The sequence below is a fragment of the Carya illinoinensis genome, chromosome 14 (assembly GCF_018687715.1).
Source record: "Carya illinoinensis cultivar Pawnee chromosome 14, C.illinoinensisPawnee_v1, whole genome shotgun sequence".
In the NCBI taxonomy this organism is placed as follows: Eukaryota; Viridiplantae; Streptophyta; class Magnoliopsida; order Fagales; family Juglandaceae; genus Carya; species Carya illinoinensis.
Window position 1 is genome coordinate 3,468,416 of NC_056765.1, and position 20,222 is coordinate 3,488,637.

The following is a 20,222-nucleotide window of genomic DNA, read 5'->3' on the forward strand; positions in this document are numbered from 1 at the left end:
GCGAGTGTACCAGTCTCCAAGTGGGAGAATTGTTGAGTACTGTGGAGTCTGGTCCACACCGCTCGAGCGGAGGCATTGGCCGCTCGAGCGAAGTCAGGCAGAGTCGAACGCTTGACGTCAGCTCGACAGTGAGCTCGAGCGGGAGGAGTTCGCTCGAGCGGAGGCATTGGCTGCTCGAGCGAAGTCAAGCAGAGTCGAACGCTCGACATCAGCTGGACAGTGAGCTTGAGCGGGACGCGGAAGGGAAGTTCGCTCGACGCGCGCTCGACACGCCGCTCGAGCGAACATACGATTTTAGGGATTCCGCCGTTTGAACTATATATATGAATTTTGACTCTTATGTCTGGGTACTATAGACACGAAAAACACTGTGGACGAACAGTGTTGAGATCCATCTTGTAATGTGATATTCCTCAATAATAAAATCCTCTGCAGCTCCCGTGGACGTAGGCAATTTGCCAAACCACGTACATCTTGTGTCGTGTGTGATTGCGTGTGTGATTGTTTTTCTCGTTCGTTATTATCTCTCAATTCATTGTCATCGTTTTTCACAACATTTGGCACCTTGCATTTGTTTAATATCTGCAATCACATTCCCATGCATAGAGTTTGACATAGCAGATTTTGTTAGCTCTTAAACTAAAATCAAGGAATTAGTTTCAATGCTTGAAGATTGCAAGCCAAGAGGAATGCAAAATTGCAAACCTCTTAGAATAGCAATTAGTTTAATCTCGAGAAACTCCATTACTACTGCTTCTTTTTAATATCCGTTTATGGGTGTGGCACTTGGTAACCAAAATTAAACAGCAAGAATGAACTTTCTCTGCTCTTTCTTTTCTTATCATCCCATCCAATCAATATAAACTCTATCTCGAGAAATGTTTTGCTCACAAAAGAATTTTAATATTGACATAATTTAATTTATTATGTCAATTGTAAAATTAATTTTATTATAAAATAGATCTAATATATCACATAAAATCACATCAATTTATGAACTTATGGTTATAAGGGCTTGTTTGGAAAAAACATTCATATCAAAATTCTCATCGTATCTCCTTTCCAAACATCACTCAAATACAAATACTTTTAAACTAAACATTACAAATTTTCCAAACTTTCAAATAAAAAATAAAAAATAATTTAACATTTTCAAATCACTAAACAAAAATAATATTAAAAAAAATAGATTTTAATAATATTTTTTATTTAATTTTTTCTATTTTAAAATCTCATAAAATATCAATTTAAATTATTTTATTACTATTCACAAACTATTTTATTACTATTTATAAAAAAAAATTTCATTCCACTCTCCAAACTTTTCCAACTCTTCTTAACTCTATACGTTAAATGGAAATCCCAAGTCTAGAAAGTTGTGGTTTTTTTTATCATTTTTCCAATTCTTGGTGTCTTATATTAATTACACCTTTGAATTTTGGTTGAACCCATACAGTTTCTGATCCCTATCCGCCTAGCTTCTTGTTCACGAACCAATCACCAAATGTGAACACGATTTTTTTCAAAAAAACAAGGAGAAAATGTTCTATCCAGCACTGAAAACAAAATGCACTTTGGCGATAGTGGGTCCATCGTGTCCAAAAGCTGCGTGCACCACTTCGTTTTCTTTTATTCAAATTTATAGAAAATTCTCAGACGCTGCCTCCTAGTTGATGCTGCTTTTGCAATTCTTAGAATGCGTGGTGATATCATATATATGAATAATAATAAAAATAAAAAATAATAAAATATTAAACAATAATAAAAAAAAAAAAAAGATTTTCTAATTTTTACAAATAAAAAATTATTATTTCAAACAACTACTCATAAAAAGGTGTACACTTGCTTGGACACTAATATTGTTCTTTTTCGACGGTGGGCATTTTAGAACAAAGACTTCAAATAGATTAGTTTGCATTTGCAATTACTAAATAATCCCACGGAGTACTTTTTGTTTTAAATTGTCGTGTATTATTTTAAAATAGATTTAATAGATTATATGAAATTATGTCAATTTTAATTATTTTTGTAAAATATTTTTAGAACTATAACACTACTTAAATTTTCGAAAGACACGTCGGGTTTTTTTTAAAAAAAAAATTATAGGACATTATTTTATTTATAAAACATTTCCATTGAAACTGAAGCGAAACGTTACAGTCAATGTTTATCCACCCACATAACAGACTGAATATATTCAGGTATAGACTCAATATGCCAAGCATGCTTTGCCAACTTGTGTGTCCCTTCATTACCAAGACGCCCAACATGTTGTATGCTGCACTTGGGAAAGAATTGCATCAGATCCTGATTGTCTTTCGGCACGTTACCAAGGAGAGACGTGGACACTCCTTTCTTGAAAGGGTTGGACTATTATTAAAGAATCACTCTCAATCACCGGATTATTTATTCCCCTATGTAAACCGAGTTGTAGACCCCTTAAGATGGCCAACGATTAATCTACAAGACATGTTAATAGGCTGAATTTTGAGAAAACATCTTGAAGAAAGTTTATTAGTACTTAAACAATATTACAAACAACAAAAGATTAGGATGAGATTGATCTGGTAGGTTTAGAGATAGAGAATTTTTATTTCATCATTATAATTTTATTAAATTTTTATATAAAATATAATAAACAATTTAAAATTTTTAAATATTAAAATAATTATAATATGAAAAAATAATATTTTAAATATTCATCTTAATCTCAAAATTTTTATTCCCCTCCCTGTCTGCCAGATACACGTATATAAACATTGCAAGCGTTTCAACTTGATCTTTTGTTCTTAATTATACATTGTACGTCCAGAGTCATTAGTCCATTGACTATTTTATAATTGCGTAAGCCCACTAAAGTCCCATCAGTTTTCTTATTTTTTTAATCCCACATAAGAATGGTGGCTCCTTTTGGTATTATTAGTAATAATTTCGAGGCATCAGTCAATGAGTAGGGGTCATGAAACATGCACCTTCCCATCCCCGATTCCCGGCCCTTGCCCTTTGAACCTACAATGGGGATAAGAGGAAGAGAGACAGAGAAGTCAATATTTGAATTAATAGAAATGTTTTAGTTAAGAAAGAATTTTATAAAAATAAATTTATAAATTAATATTATTTTATATAATACGTCAGATTATATAATTATTTTTTTATAAAATAAATATAATATATTATATAAAGTCGCATTAATTTATAAATTTTTTTTATAAAATATATTTATAGTTATAGCACTTCTATTTAATTAATTAAATGAAATAAAACCATTTGGGAAACGATTATACTTCTTTTCTTCCATTATTCCTTTCTATCATGTTGCCCTACAGCCCAAGCACTTAATTAAGATAAATAATATTTGTACTCATTGATTGCATAAGCGATGCACAATCTTTTTAAAAAAATGAATAAATACAGAACTTACATAAAAAAAATTAATTTTTTAATAGTGAATTTTACTTTTTTTTGTTTTAAATATTACCTACATTTGCATTACTCATTTTATATAGTAATCATATATATATATATATATATATACTTATATTGAAGTCTATAACTCATGTTCAATACTATATTAGTATAAGTGTTAATATTAAATGTATGCTATATAATTTATATTATGAGTATATTAATATTTTATGCATACATATACTACAACTATAGCCTTGAAATTATAATAATTGGTATGGGGTATACTTTATATCATAAATCTTACCTTATACATATATTCAATAGCAACATATTTACTTGTATAGATCTTAGAGTAATTTTTAATGTTTATATCATGGTAAATTATTAATAAATTTCACACATACTAGTATATATCATTGAGTAATTGTTAATGGTTCTACCGTGGCATACTTAAATAAGTTTTGCTACCCATCATCCCCATATTGAATATTTATTTTTATTTTTAATTTTTTGTTTTATTCTTCCTAAACTAATCGAGTTATTTTATCTATATTTTCCAATTATAACATATCAGAAACTATTAATTTCAAGCATCTTGGAGTACATCATTATAGCTTATAAGCTTAATACTACTATATTCATTTATAACCACAATTTAACTGCTAACTTTAAATTTTTCTCATATTAATACTATGATATATATATATATATTACTTAATTCCTATGTATGCCAAATTTCTTATTGTAGTATAATTTATACTATGATTATGTAACTTCTACAATAGTATACTACTACAATTTACAATCATCTTGACCATCGATTATGCACTCATTTTTCATTGGCAATATCACAATCTCATGATAGTGTTTGGTGGGTCTAAAATGACAAAAATAGATTTTTGCATGTTGAAATCCAACTCCGATCTCTGCTATGTTTTACAGAGTTAGAAGTAAAACAGATTCCGTATGAGAGGCGGAGCTAAATGCCATATTAGACTTTGTTTGATTAAGTTGGAGTCGAAGTTGGAATCAGAATTTTTGAACTTTGACTTTGACAATGTCGGTGCTCACCCATAGCATAAACCTTATAAAATTTCTTAGAAATTAATGCTAACCTATGGTATTTTTAGTTAATATATAGTCCCTACCATCTTTGAATAACCTCTCCCATGTTTGTTACATTGAATGAACATGAATTAGAACGTGAGGATCCGAAGTTTGGCATGTAAATCTGTCCAGATCTACTTTCTATAAAAGGACTACGATTACACAAGGTTATTTAAAAATAATAATAATAATGCTACGTACAAATCTTAGGTGTGCAGTACACATTATTTATATATATAAAAAAAAGTGAGATAATGTTGGATTATTTCAAATATTTCTTCGACTTCTTTTCAAGTTTTTTTCTAATGTGAATTTTTATTAATCCCATATTAGAAACACAAGTAAACTTTTAATAATTTATAGGCGAATGGATTTCACAATACATAAGATAGAATTTAATTTAAACGAAGTGATATATTTTTTCAAATTTTGATAATTATTAATAACTGCCAATGATATTTATGTCACACATTTTTTATATTAACCATTTTGTTTAAATTCAAATCAAGTATTGTAACTGTTGTTATTACATCTGTTTATTTTAATATTAATATTCAAAATTTACAATCAATACACTATATAAACAGTGTTATATTCTAAAGATAGAATTACCATATTCTTTTTTGCAAAACTTAATTCGTGAGTAAAAAATAATATTTATCTAAAAGATAGATTAATAATTATTTTATTTTTTATAATTTTTAATCTCCGTTTGGTATTCTTTTCTAACAGACTATACAATAAAAATGTGTAAAATATCATTTATTTATTTATTTATAAAATATACTTTCTGACAAAAAAACCTACACAAAATTGATACACCAAAATCTTTTAGGCATTACTTTTCTCCGACCTAATTCCATAATCCACGAATAAAACCGTAATACTCCCACTGGTCAAACTCCTGTCACTTGAAAGATTCCAAAATTAATTGCTTTTTTTTTTTTTATAAAAAAAGAACTTTATTAGTTTATTATATGTATAAATAGATGATTTCTGTCGTGAAACTTGGCCGCGAGTATCAAATAACTCCACTCTCACAAAAACAGCGGAAATAGCATAGAATAATTAACCGACCATAGATGTCGCGGAGAGTGTGTAGATAGATTTGTAGTTTTATTTTGATGAAAATGTGTAGTTTCACACGACCTTTAGAAGTGCAAGTGACCTTACCGTCGAGTGATGCTACGTCGGCTTGAGAGTTGAGGGGAAGGTTGCACGACGAATTTGTGCGTGTCTCCGGTATGGGTGGTTCGAGTCCGACGACGGCTGCGGTGGGTTGCGGCGGCGCCTCTAATGGCGGTGGTTCCAGTGGTAGCTTCTGCGACATGGGCGTGGGATGCTGGTGCGGGTGGCGGTGCAGGGAAAACCAGCACGGCGGCCACCACCGGTTTTTCTCGTCCGCATTCGTCTTCTTCCTGGGTTGCTTCGTGCTCTTGGGATCGGTTGCCACGCTCTACGCCGGGCTCGCCTTCACGCCCACCTTCCGTAATCCTCTGGCTGGTTCTGGCTCCTCCTCGCTTGGCTGCCAGGAGGACAATGAGGGGTCTTGGTCGGTTGGCGTTTTCTACGGGGAATCTCCCTTCTCTCTCAAACCCATCGAAGCGGTGAGTTTCATTCATGCCCTGCCTCTCCTCACTTCTTATTAAATAAACTAACACAAAAGTGGATTTTTTTTTTTTTTTTTGGTTATTGGGAAATACAATTCTTTTTAACATGATTGATATTTATTTTTTGTTGGTGTTGGGTGATTTTTTTGGTGTCTGTGGTATAAAAAGATTCTGGGTTTGTCTTGGATTTTGGAACAATTCTTTACTTTGGGCTTGGAAAATTTGATGCAGATGAATGTGTGGAAGGATGGGAGTGCGGCGTGGCCGGTGGCTAACCCTGTGCTGACGTGTGCTTCTGTTTCTGATGCTGGCTTCCCCAGCAACTTTGTTGCTGATCCTTTTCTTTATGCTCAGGTATTAATTCTGTTTCATATTCATTTTTTTTTTTCCCTTCGAGTTTCATTTTCTTTACTTTGTCGATGTTTTATGGATTTGTTGTCTTCTTGTAAATAATTGAGGGCTGTGTTATAACTAGCGACGCAACTAAGTTGGGTAATGCTTTTAGGAATCCAAGAATTCCACCTGCAGACGCCCACGCGTTCTAAACGAACGTATCATTGTCTTTTACTATTCTTTTGATACGAGTCTCGTGTTAGTTGGGTTTAAAAATATTGTATTTGTTTTAGCTTGTGATCTCTATTTATAGCTAATTTGTTTTATAATCTTGGCCAGGGGATCTCATCCATGATGTTATTGCAATTTTTTATTAGCAAGGTTAAATGTTCTGTTTGTTTGGTGAAATTCATAAGGTTCTATTACAAGGAACATGCAAACATGGAAACAGTTGATCTTCATGGTGTAAGGTTTTAAGTGATTTTGCAGTGGTGCATATGTGATCTGTGTTTATTCTCGCCTCAACATCTCTAAGGTCCAAGAGTTGCAGTTCAATTAGTATCTTTTGAGGCTCCCATGGATTGAAGGTTGACTAATGTTTCAAGTGTGAGAATTCAGCGAGTTGTGATGTGTTGTTGTTTGCATGTGTACGCAAAACAAGATAAATAAAAATAGAACAAAAACACTTCATTGGGAGAAAGAAACTGCCGTGATGCACAATTAGCCAGGGAATGCCTTTTTTTTTTTAATTCGAAATCAACAATTGTGAGCATAAGAGTTCTCTTCTAAAAAACTTAAATATAAATTACAGTAGCCATTCTTTTTTGTCCCATATAATGGGAAATGTTTCTTCTGGAGGTCTCTTTTGTCTGTCCTAAATCTCTGTTATTTATTGGGCCTCACTTTCCCCTTTCCTTATTCATAATTTTTTTTTAATCTTTTTTAAAAAATGAGAGAATTGTTATTGTGGTGTTACCTTGGCTTGGTTCTGCCCGATATTTTGGTGCTGAGACAAAGGCAAAGGAAAGGGTGACCAGGGAAACGCAGCGTTCCCCTGGTTTTTAACACACCCATGTAGCTCTTCCTTGAAATATGACCTCCATCTCACTTTTAAATAACTGTCACTCTTCTTTGCTATATAACCTTCATCTCACATTTAACTATATAAGTAAGTGCCCCACCCCGAGTTTTCTGTGTGTCAGATCACCCTGGTTGTTCACAAAAAGATGAGACAATTATACTGGCTAAATTTAAGTAAAGTTTACTTGTACATGAGAAATTAAAGGCATAATGTTAGGTGTCATTAAGCTATTGTTTTCTTTAATGTTATGGTCAGAAGAGAAATACTTGGTCTACAAAGAGAGTTTTACAAAGGAAGTTTACAAATCGACGTGGCTTGATATGGTACGTTAGATTGTAACACTTTTTTATTGTAAAGTAGATCCGATTAAACCATGTCAGTTTGTAAATTTACTTTTCTACAAAAACTTCCCTAATTAGAATTTAGAATTTCTTAGATGAATTGTAATGTTTATAAGTTTCTATTAATATGTATTCTTTGTAAAGTCAAAATATACTTTGTTATCATTAGTAACAATTCTTCTTTAGTTTTAGTTTCTTCATTGTTACTTCCTTTGGAAAATTAACTTTATCATCTTGTTCTACTGTTCTGGCATCATGTTTCAGGGAGATACACTTTACCTATTCTATGAAACTAAGAATTCAATCACTTTGCAAGGAGACATTGGAGTCACTAAAAGTACTGATAAGGGAGTGACGTGGCAACAAGTGGGCATTGCCTTGGACGAGGACTGGCATCTCTCTTATCCATATGTCTTTGACTACCTTGGCGAAGTAAAACTTTAATGTCTTTAGTGCATGCACACATAGACACATCAAATAATTAAATATCTTTGAGCACCTTATAACATTATTCTATTCCAATTGCAAGCTAGAAAATGGACTCATAATAATGTTTTATCTGTGACATCAACATATCAAAATCCTCTACAAGATCATACCCTAAAATATAAGATGGATGATGTGGAAGCCCCTGAGATGGTTTATAAGTCCAATTCCAAGGTCCCGTGATTATAATTTTTCCTGAACAGAAAATTCCACCTGTCCAAGTGGGCCCAGTAACACTTTCAGTGTCACTCATGTTAAATATAGTCATCAAGGAATCTAGTAGAGGGTACAAGTAAACACTCGATGTTTTCCGTCAACTGAATATTTCAGTGAAAGATTTATGTACGATTGCATTGTCTAATTTTTCTTATTGTTTCCTGCAGATCTATATGATGCCCGAGAGTAGTGAGAAAGGGGAACTTCGTCTTTACCGTGCACTCAACTTTCCTTTACAATGGACACTGTATAAGGTCATTATGAAAAAGCCCCTTGTTGATTCCTTCATCATTAACTATGATGGAAAGTATTGGCTTTTTGGTTCGGATCACAGTGGTTTTGGTGCCAGCAAGAATGGACATTTGGAGATCTGGTATAGCAGCTCACCTTTTGGTCCTTGGAAACCACACAAGAAGAACCCTGTATACAATACCGACAAGACCTCGGGGGCTCGAAACGGAGGGAGACCCTTTTTCTACAATGGAAACCTTTATCGCATTGGTCAAGACTGTGGTGAAACATATGGGAGACGTGTGCGCATCTTCAAAGTAGAACTTCTTAAAGAAGATGAATTTAAAGAAGTTGAAGTCCCCTTAGGCTTAATAGAGCCTAATAAAGGTCATAATGCATGGAATGGTGGTCGCTATCATCAACTTGATGTGCAACAGCTAAGTTCTGGTGAGTGGGTTGGGGTTATGGATGGGGACCGTGTAGCTTCAGGAGATCCATCCTGGCGGTTCATTCTTGGTTGTGCTTCCGTTGCAGTTGTTGCTGTCCTTGTTGTACTGCTTGGCGTGCTACTGGGAGCTGTGAAGTGTATTATTCCCCTGAACTGGTGCATTCACAATTCGGGAAAGAGAAGTAGTGTGTTTTTGGCTTTGGAAAGGTCAAATCTACTTTCTTCCAAAGTGAGGCGGTTTTGCAGCCGCTTGAACAGAGCACCTTCATTTATACGAGGATGGTTAAGACCTAATACCTATTATGGGCAACTAGTTATCGCTATAATATTTGTTGTTGGCATTGCACTAACATGCACAGGGGTTAAATATATCCATGGGGGCAACGGTGCTGAAGAAGCTTACCTGTGGAAAGGTCACTACTCGCAGTTCACATTATTAACAATGACATATGAAGCTAGGGTCTGGAATTTGAAACTCTCTGTGAAGCATTATTCAAGGTGCCCTTCCGTGCGGGAAATTGTTGTGGTGTGGAACAAGGGGATACCTCCCAAATTGAGTGATATGGACTCAGCAGTTCCCGTTAGGATCAGAGTAGAAAAAGAAAACTCACTGAATAATCGGTTCAAAATGGATCCCTTGATAAAGACCCGTGCTGTTCTGGAGCTTGACGATGACATTATGATGACTTGTGATGATATTGAGCGGGGTTTTAAGGTATGGCGTCAGCACCCAGATCGTATTGTTGGCTTCTACCCCCGGCTCATTGATGGAAGCCCATTGAAGTATAGGGGTGAAAAATATGCCCGAAGACATAAAGGGTATAACATGATTCTTACAGGGGCAGCTTTCATTGATAGTCAAGTGGCCTTTGAGAGGTACTGGGGTGAGGCAGCCATGCAAGGGAGGGAATTGGTCAATAAGTACTTTAACTGCGAGGACATACTACTAAATTTCTTGTATGCAAATGCAAGCTCATCTAAGGCTGTAGAATATGTAAGACCAGTTTGGGCAATAGATACATCGAAGTTATCAGGTGCAGCAATTAGCCAAAACACGAAAGTGCATTACCAGTTAAGAAGCAACTGCCTCCTGAAATTTTCTGAGATGTATGGAAGTTTGGCTGGCCGTAAGTGGGTATTTGATGGGCGGAAGGATGGTTGGGATACATAGTGACAGAAGAATTATAATTGCAGAGCATTGACTCTTCCATCTTGTTCTTTCTTCCCTCTTTTGGTATCATTTTTAGGTTATTTTCTGTTCATCCTTTTCCCCTGTTGTGAATTGTTTTGGGGAACATTAGGTATCATCAATAGCTTTCGGCTGTAGAATGTATGTTGGTTTTGTCAGTTTTTTCTTTTTGGGAAGTGATTAAAGATGGTTTCCTTTCAGAATGTGTTCATCTTCACTCTTTCCTTTGGAATATTGGGTTAGAATCCTGGTAAAACAGCGTTTAATGCAAGAGATTACATGCTTGAGATGCTAAAATTCGTTAGTGTGGTGCTTTCGATTACATGAAATGAAATTGAATTATTTTAATGCATTTCACTGCATTTATTTTTGACACGTTAAAATGCATCAACAAGATTCATCCTCAAATGGGGGTGGAACAAGCTGGAGAGATCCAGAAGAATATTATCGTGTGTTAAGATATCAAGAATCATTATGACATAACGTCTAATTGAGCCAGATTATGAGTTGATCGTATCTCTCCTGTTTAAGTCAGCACAACAGGTTGTAGTATTGGAGATTGCGGCCCGTTTTAAATAACCTGAAGTGAATTCCCTTCTCAAATGCTAATGCATGGAAGTTGAAAATGTTCAGGCAACAAAAAACTGCCAAAATAGCTGAAAGAAACATTTTGTTAAAATATATTTTTACTGGGGTTCTATAAGCTTTAAATTCCTTTAAGAGTTCTTAGATCATAGAATGTGATAACAAAAAGATAATTACTACAGACACAAAAAAATTACACAAAGTAAACCCATAAATTGATGTGATTTTATGAAATTCGTTAGATTTACTTTATAATAAAAATAATTTTACAATTTAACATACCACATCAACTTACATCAATTTATGAATTTACTTTTGTATAATCTTTTTGTAAATAAAGTATTTTCCAAAAAATAATATTGGGTCATGCAAATTTTCTGAACAAATGCTGTTTGAGAAATCATTCAAAAGTTGTAAAAACGTGTGTTTATCATTCTCACTCCAAACTTTAAAATTCCAATAAGAATAAGAACTTCAAAAATTAAAAATTTTTATTTGAAGCTAAATTCTTAGGCGGCCATGGCAGTTTGGCAGGCATGCATGTGGTCTTGATGCAGCATCTCACTCAGCATTCCAGACATGATGCTCCTTTTCTGGTTTCTAACTTGACCCTATGCGACCATGATGAACTTGTTCTCTGGGAAAGGGACAAAAGATCGAAAAGTATCGAGATTCCAAGTTTCTTTCATGAGTCGCACACTGCATGCCTACCTAATTTTTCATGCTCCACGTCCACGTACATGTTCATGAAACAGACGTACACAGAGAGAGAGAGAGATTATCCATGCATGCATGCATGCGCCCTGCATTCCGGGTTAATATCCATAAAATTAATTTAGATTTTCCAATTAATTCTCGGGCTGGACCACAACGATTGAGAGTACCATAAGAATTCAATTCTCCCAGACTCCCACTACTCAGTTTCGGTCCCATGTTTTCAGGTTGATTGTGACCACAAATTTATATCTTATTCTCTTTACTTTAAAAAAAAAAATTATTATTCAGAGATACCATGGGAAAGCAATATTTTCATTTTTAATTTTCGTATGTGATATTAAATAATTGATAGATAAATAAAAGACAAAAAATCATTTATATTTAATGACATATAAAGAGATAATAAAAAGATATTTAAGTTGTCTCTCTTTGTTCATTATTCATTTTGAAAAAAAAAAAATATTGTCCGCAAGTTAAAAAAAAAAAAAAAATTCAAGCAAATTTCAAATTTATTTATTTATTTTACTTTCTAAAACTGGAATATCAATAAAGAGACCCGCAATCCCGTAGAAAGACATCACGATCTCATGTAGAAAAGAAATGATTTGTGGAGACGTAAATAAAGATATCAAATTCTTACCAAGATAAGTGAAAATTCCAACTAATAAAAATCCTAATGAACCTTAAAAAAGGATAAAGGCCCAGCAGAAATTACTTGTTTTTCGAGACCCCGCTATAAGTTCTATCCATATATGTTTTGATCACCAATTTATACTAGATCTAGTTGCATTTTATTGAGATTGAGAGAATAACCCAAATGAATTTGACTTTTTTTGTGTGTTTCCGAAATAACTCTCATCAACTAGTACTATTCCGATGTGAACTTTTAAGAGTAATTCATCGAATTGCTTAGATCTAAAATAATAAGATCCACTTCGTATGATTCCCTATAGATATATACATATGGATACATTTACTTTACATTTCAGGCATTCGCCCCAATCCCCATTTTTTTTTCAAATAGCTATAATTCATTTATGTATATATCATGTTTACGCATGCATAATAGCTTATGTTCAGGAGAAACTGCATCACATATTTTATTCTAAGAAATCAATATCTATATTATGGTCTAAGTCTTGAAAAAAAAAAAAGATAAGATTTGGCCGTATCATATCTATATCTTAATTTTTTTTTTTTTTTCTTAACATAAAGAAATAAAGAAGCCATCGCAATTTCTGGAAATACTAGACCCACTAAAAGTACTAAAATAGAAGATAAGTTATTGAAAGTTGTCATAAAATAGATACCTGGATTCAAGTAAAACATTTTATCCCAAACATTTTAATGTACTTCCGAAGCTAAAGCGCTGAAAATGTGTATCTTCTTCCATCAGTACATATGTCCCATTCCCTTTGTTGTCTGAGCACTTTTTTGACGGTTTGACCACCTCGATTTTACTTTTCCAAACTCTTCTTCACGTTGAACTGCCAACTCTTCCTACTTTCAAAAAGCAAAAGCGACATCTTCTCCTAGATTCTTCGAATATATAAACATAATATATCTTGGAAATAAAGTCCTTTCCAATTATAATAACATTTTTATTTTTAGTTTATCCCACATTGCTGGCAGCTGGCATAAATTCTTGAATGCATAGTATTTTCTACAAAATTATAAGAAATTTGAATGGCATTATCTTAATTTATTGTATTAGAAGTACTTATTAAAATTTAACATATATCCTTTTTTGTGATCGTGTAAACATATATTTTTGAAAAAAATTTATTCATCATTCATATTCTCATAATTATATAATGTAGCATTAGATGATAGATTTATAAGTAAAATATAATAAACAGTCTCTAATTATCTAATATTACATCATAGAGTAATGAGTAGATGGTATAGGTGCTACTTATACCATATGGTGCCGGGGGGGTCGCCCTGCATGGTGCAAGGGTGGAGTTTTCCCCTCTGCCCCCCATCTCTGGGGCAGGGCCACCCTCCCTCATTTTCACTTTAAATATAATCTACTTTTTATTATATTTAAAAATTATTTCTAGATTCAAATTGTAAATTTAAATTTTGTATATATGACTATAATTTAAAAATTATGTAGTTTTTAAATATGCTAGTATATATTTTATGTAAATTATAATATAGTAGTTTTAAACTATATAGTTTTTAAATTTGTTAATGCATACTTTGTAAATAAGTCTAACAAATTGTAATATATATGTTTATATATATTATTTATGTTTATATATAATATATATATATATATATATAGGGATGGGGCAGGGGAATGCGGAGGAAGGTCTCCTTGCCCTCGCTAGGGAGACTAGATGCGGGGTGATATTGCCCACGCCGCTATGCTGGGATAGGGCGAACGGAGGCAAGATAGCGAGGTGTGGGACCCTGCTGCCCACCCCTAATGGATGGTGAGAATTGAAATTGTGAGTAGCATTACTTGATCTCCCCCTAATGGATGGTGAGAATTGAAATTGTGAGTAGCATTACTTGATCTCAAAAATTTATTTCTTTTAAAGATTTGAACTTTGATTTTTTTTTTTTTAAAGATTTGAACTTTAAATCTATCACGACCAAGTTTATTGAAAGATTTTTAAGAAATATATTCTAAAATTAGAAACTTAAATTCTTTTTAAGACCAACCAGACAATCATCCATTTTTTTTAGACAAGTAAGAGGTGAACTAACTCGTACTATTTTGGGATAAAAAACCTGTACAAGAAATTCCATTAACGAAGTAGCTTTCCCTGTAGATGCATGTATAGACGTATTCTTCTCTTGACATGGTACACAATCACAGCTCACAAAGGAGCGTTAGCATCTCCCCTCACCTGAGTCACCCTTCTTTTTAGGCATAGAAAGAGAGAAAGATGATCTCCATCATTCAATCCCATGTGCCATTTTCTTCTCTGCAATCCCCATACCTTCCTCTCCTCCATCAAAATCAATACTAATCTCTCTCACTCCACCATAATCCGGTATACTTTCTAGGGTTTTGAAAATCGAAAAACCAGAGCCAAGGCTAAAGCTGATCAGCTTCACCTTCACCAGATACATAAACCCTCAATAAGGGCGCCCACCACCTTTTCTTCCCGTTTCAGAGAATAACATCAGAGAGAGAGAGAGAGAGGCTCCTCTCTTTTCCAATTGTTCTCAGCTCTTCTCCCAAAGTTTTTTTCTTTTCAAGGAGAGAAGATGTGGGAGCAGAGGGTGAATACGTAAAGAATTTCGAAGAGAGCGAGGGAGGGAGAGAGAGACATGTTGGCAATGGAGAAGGATTTTGATTCCAAGTTGAAAATTCAGGGGAAGTCTTCCGGTGGTGGGAATGTGCAGAGATCCAAGAGCTTTGCTTTCAGGGCACCCCAGGAGATTTTTACCATTCAGGATTTTGAGTTGGGCAAGATCTATGGCGTTGGTTCCTATTCCAAGGTTTATACATTTATTTTTCCCTATTTTCATTTTCTTCAACGTATGGTGGGTTTTTCAGAGATGGCTCGTTTGCACTTTTGTATTTTTGGGAGCTAACTGGTTTGTGTCGGTATTTTTTTTTTTCCCGTAGGCTGGGTTTGATGTGTTAATGGTATTTGGTATTTAATGCTGTTTTTGAATGGTATATTTATGCAAGACTTTTTATTTTCGAGTTTTTTGGCAGTATTTCTCTGATGATGATCGATGGGTCTTATGCAATAAAATTATTGGGGTTTTGTTGGCATGTTTATAGCCGTTTCCGTTCACATTTTAAAAACGAATGATGCTATACACTTCACTCTTATCTTATTTTTATAATACTAAGGTTTGGTATATTTATTACCATTGAATTATAAAGAAGCATGCAATGAATGATCATTCAATAGTGATAAATGTATCGCATCTTATTTAATGGAATGAAAGTAGGATGCTAGTATGGTGTATAGAATTTTCCTTTAAAAACATATAATGCCACAATAGGGTATTTGGATTGTAGGGAAGATAATTTGGTAAATTAGGCCAGGATGTGACGGAACATCGGATTTAATTTGGATGCCTCCTGAAGTCAGGGCAAAGATTTTCTTCCCCCGGTATCGGGGCCCTGTTGATTTCAGAAATGGAAATTGCGGCTCTCCCAAGCTGTGTGATTGTGTTAAGCTTTATAGCATGCTTAACTTTTGTCTTCTCAGCCATAAAAAAGAAAAAGAGCAGTTATTTGAGTTGAGGAGATCGTGTTGGTTCTCGAGAGAACATGGCCTATTTTTTTTTTGGCGTGGGGGAAGGTGGGGTGGTTGGGTTGGGAGTTGATTTAAGGATTTATATGCGTGGACGAAAATTTACCCTTTATTTGTTTAGATTTTTTTCCCTTTAAGTGCTACAATGTGTAGCTATTGATCTTCTCTGGACGTGATATAAATGATGCTAACAGGTTGTTAGGGCAAAGAAGAAGGACACAGGAATTGTGTATGCGTTGAAGATTATGGACAAAAAGTTCATTACCAAAGAAAATAAAACAGCTTATGTGAAGCTGGAACGCATTGTGCTCGATCAATTAGATCATCCTGGCATAGTGCGGCTATTTTTCACATTTCAAGATACTTTTTCACTGTGTAGGTATTTTTAGTGTAATTATTCGTAATATTTGATTTTTTTCGTGTTTTGCTTCAGCTTCCAATTCTTTTGTACTGGTATTCTTTATGCACTTTTTGTTTTACTTTATTTGGGGTATTATTTGATATAATTTTTCCCCCCCTATGTCATGAAGATATGGCACTTGAATCCTGTGAAGGTGGAGAGCTTTTTGATCAAATAATCAGGGTAAGATTATAATGAATTTTGTATCATACATCCATTGTGGAATTATCGATGATTTTCTTTAAATTAAAATCCCTTGATGGCTTATACATGAACTATTGATTTTACCATTGCACGGAATCCATCATCAGTTACTTGAATCTGCAGAAAGTTCGTTTGTCAGAGGATGAAGCTCGTTTCTATGCGGCAGAAGTTGTGGATGCACTTGAATACATACATAACCTGGGTTTGATACATCGTGATATTAAGGTATTTTCCTAGTTCATTTGCACTATTTCATTGGTGGATGGATAACCCTGTAAGTTTCTCAAATGGCAGCCCGAGAACTTGTTGCTCACTGCAGAAGGACATATTAAAATTGCCGATTTCGGTAGTGTAAAGCCTATGCAGGATAGCCAAATTACAGTCCTTCCAAACGCTGCATCAGGTTAATTAAATCTTGTCATGTGGAAGCTGTTTAATTCTACTTTTGAGTGACATTTTAAAAAAATTTGGTTGATGCCTTGGACAGATGATAAGGCCTGTACTTTTGTGGGGACAGCTGCATATGTTCCTCCAGAAGTTCTCAATTCTTCTCCTGCAACAATTGGGTGAGTGTCTCCATTTTCTTAATTAAGCAGGCATGTAAGTTAGACTGCATAATTGTTGCAATAAATTCATAATTATTAACCTCAACAAAAGAAGGTTCCTACTTGCAAATGAATATTTCTATTAATATTTATTTTGAATCAATAGCTGATTCTTATATTTCACCTCATTCATTCTTTTTGTTGTTGTTAGACCTGTACTGCCTATAGTATAACTTCCTTTGTTTTTTTTTTTTTGTTGAACATATAAAAACAGAAATGACCTCTGGGCACTTGGCTGCACCTTGTACCAAATGCTTTCAGGAACTTCTCCTTTCAAAGACGCAAGTGAGTGGCTTATTTTCCAAAGAATTATAGCCAGGGATATTAGATTTCCAGACTACTTCTCAGAGGAGGCAAGAAACATCATTGACCGATTATTGGTAAGCTACGACCTCAACTATGGTTATTAAATTTCTATTGTTTCTCAAGGATTTTTTTCCTATTTGATTTATTTTCCTTTCGCTATTCAGAAAAATAATTAGAAACCTTGACAAGGTGAAAGCAGAAATTGGAAATACTCCCGAGTTATTATGGTGGGTTTTCAGCTATAATCATTAATGTGATAAACACGGAGATTTCTAGACTAGAAATTACGGAATATGGGAAACTTTGAGGGGAGGAGAAAATTGCTACTAACCCAAGCTTTAGGGGGTTTAAAGTTAAGTGGGACTTTGTGATGGAAGTCACGCTTTAGGGTAGAAAAGTGTCCTTTATCTGCCATTTTATTTTTCATGGAAAGTGGAAAGTCCTTCCCTCTGTGCGATGAAATGTTCTGCAGACTGAATTTCATCCTTTTGCTATTGGTAACCCATTGACAGATAATCACAAATGTACAACCAATTGCAGAAATTGGATAATGGTCAATATGATTAGGTTAGTGATAGTTTTCCGAAATATATTGCTTTTATCATGAGATGACATCTTTGTTCGTCAAAAAATGATCTTTCATCATTTTATTCTTTTCCCCATTAATTAGGGAACAAGAGAGACATCACACTGATAAATATATTCTTTTAAGATATAAACTATTTTTTTATTTTTTATTTTTATTTTTTCGGATTGAATCTCAATTATGTGTGATAAAATGTTTTAGCTGATATTGTATCATAAAATGTATAATTGCACTAAAACAGCAACAACCGTGTTGCAGGATTTAGATCCCAACAAGAGACTAGGTGCTGGGCCTGATGGTTATGCGGTACTCAAGATGCACCCCTTTTTCAAGGGAGTTGATTGGAAGAATTTAAGAGGGCAAACCCCTCCAAAACTTGCTCCAGAACCAGGGGTATGGCTTGTGTCTTGCATGAAACTGCAATCTACAAAGAAATCCTGCTCTCCCTAAGCATCCCTTGCCTTTATATGCTTAAAAAAATATTTAGGAACTTTCTTCACATCAATTCTGATATTTTTATAGGTTCAATCATCTGAGGGTGATGATGCTCATGACTCATCATGGAACCCTGCACACAGTAGCACTAGTTCAGCGGGACAAGCTGATGGGAATTGTGGTGCTGCATCATCATCTGAAGGGTCTGGCCATGTCACTAGGCTTGCTTCAATTGACTCGTTTGATTCAAAATGGTATTCACTCAATGCCTTTTGCATTGCGCTAGCTTAGCATCAAGCTAGCAATCCATGTTTTACTGTTACAGAAACCCGTGATTCTGTGACCTAAATATTTTATCTGACATGAGTTCTAAGCTTTCAAGAGAGTGTAAATGTGACCTTGTGCTTATTGCTTGGAAGAATCTGAAAATTACCATTGGAATTGGTTTTGAATAATGCCTTGTAGGCTTGTAGTATCTATGAACTTTGCATATGGATTTTCAATATTGCGTGGTTTTCTAGAAGGAAAGTATAAGGAAGGTTCTCGGGAGATTTCATAAGAGACGGGCCTCTAAACTTAGATTCTTTCCTTTCATTTTCTTTCTGTACTTCAAACAAAGTTTTAAAGATGTAGCAGTTGTAGTTTTTGCCTGGCCGATCACATTGGTTTTTGGTTTTTGTTTGTGTTGTTTTTTTTTTTTGTTGGGGGGTGGAGACGGGAAAGTTTGTGTGCATACCTGCTCGGCCTCTCGCAGTGGGCTCGCCTAATCTGTATGCTGATCATGTTAACAGGCAACAGTTTCTGGAGCCTGGGGAATCTGTTCTTATGATCTCAATGGTGAAGAAAGTACGGAAATTAACTAACAAGAAGGTGCAGCTTATCCTCACCAACAAGCCGAAATTGATTTATGTGGACCCTTCAAAACTGATTGTGAAGGGAAACATAATTTGGTCAGACAATCCCAATGAGCTCAGCGTCCAAGTAACAAGTCCTTCACACTTCAAGATTTGCACAGTATGCCTCCTTGTTTCCCTGCTCTATCATCTTCAAGAGCATATTTCCTGTTCACTCACTTCTATTAATGTTTTATTTCCCTAAATACTGGCACAACAAAGCATTGTTATGATTGGTTATTGCGGCAAATTTTGAGTTAAAAAAATGTTGCAGATGCTTTATAAGTATCACTGCTTTATTTTACCCTTTTTCTGATTGAAACTTATGTAATGGTTCAGCCAAAAAAGGTGAAGTCATTTGAGGATGTGAAACAAAGAGCATCGCAGTGGAAAAAGGCGATTGAAGGACTTCAAAACCGGTAAAGACAACGCATTCTTTGCATGTTATTATAGTGTAGAGGAACATGGGGACTCTCCAACATTTTCCTACCCCCTGAGAATTATTTATTCAATGAAGGAGATATTGGTTACACATCCAGCTGTTCCAAGGTGCAAAGCTGTCCCCCCTCAAATTGCTCTCCTTGCACTACTTAAATCTTATATTGTGATAAGGCTTTTACCATCCTCCTTCACACATTGTGTGGTGTAATCTGTACAATGTGAAGTTTTTTTTTTAAACTTTTTAACCGTAGGGTTTGTAGGGGGCTTCATCACTTGCTTACTGTATTAAAAAACAACACATTAATGAGATTTGATTTTTGCAGAATGTTACTATATAATAGCAATTTTGAGATGAAAAATTCTATTTA

The 20,222-nt window shown here is 34.5% G+C and overlaps 2 protein-coding genes across 3 annotated transcripts; both read left to right on the forward strand.

Moving 5' to 3' along the window:
• Positions 1-5,522: 5,522 nt before the first annotated feature.
• Positions 5,523-10,650, forward strand: LOC122294459 (glucosamine inositolphosphorylceramide transferase 1-like). Of its 2 annotated transcripts, XM_043103206.1 has the most exons (4): positions 5,523-6,122; positions 6,357-6,479; positions 8,145-8,312; positions 8,750-10,650. In XM_043103206.1, exons 1-4 carry the CDS (start codon positions 5,760-5,762, stop codon positions 10,430-10,432), a joined length of 2,337 nt encoding a protein of 778 aa, XP_042959140.1. In that variant the 5' UTR covers positions 5,523-5,759; the 3' UTR covers positions 10,433-10,650. The 2 variants fall into 2 exon arrangements, with proteins under 2 accessions (XP_042959140.1, XP_042959141.1); XM_043103207.1 differs by lacking the exon at positions 8,145-8,312.
• A 3,852-nt stretch (positions 10,651-14,502) lies between these two features.
• LOC122295070 (3-phosphoinositide-dependent protein kinase 1-like) lies at positions 14,503-20,222 on the forward strand. Its single transcript, XM_043104099.1, has 11 exons — positions 14,503-15,211; positions 16,179-16,359; positions 16,515-16,567; positions 16,712-16,813; positions 16,883-16,991; positions 17,076-17,154; positions 17,408-17,573; positions 18,344-18,478; positions 18,608-18,774; positions 19,312-19,534; positions 19,753-20,222. Exons 1-11 carry the CDS (start codon positions 15,041-15,043, stop codon positions 19,834-19,836), a joined length of 1,470 nt encoding a protein of 489 aa, XP_042960033.1. The 5' UTR covers positions 14,503-15,040; the 3' UTR covers positions 19,837-20,222.

Coding starts and splice junctions, on each gene's coding strand:
- LOC122294459 (XM_043103206.1), top strand. CDS start 5,760: ATGGGTGGTTCGAGTCCGACGACGGCTGCGGTGGGTTGCGGCGGCGCC. Junction 6,480..8,144: donor ATCCTTTTCTTTATGCTCAG/GTATTAATTCTG, acceptor ATCATGTTTCAG/GGAGATACACTTTACCTATT. Junction 8,313..8,749: donor TCTTTGACTACCTTGGCGAA/GTAAAACTTTAA, acceptor TGTTTCCTGCAG/ATCTATATGATGCCCGAGAG.
- LOC122295070 (XM_043104099.1), top strand. CDS start 15,041: ATGTTGGCAATGGAGAAGGATTTTGATTCCAAGTTGAAAATTCAGGGG. Junction 18,479..18,607: donor AACTTGCTCCAGAACCAGGG/GTATGGCTTGTG, acceptor ATATTTTTATAG/GTTCAATCATCTGAGGGTGA. Junction 18,775..19,311: donor GACTCGTTTGATTCAAAATG/GTATTCACTCAA, acceptor TCATGTTAACAG/GCAACAGTTTCTGGAGCCTG.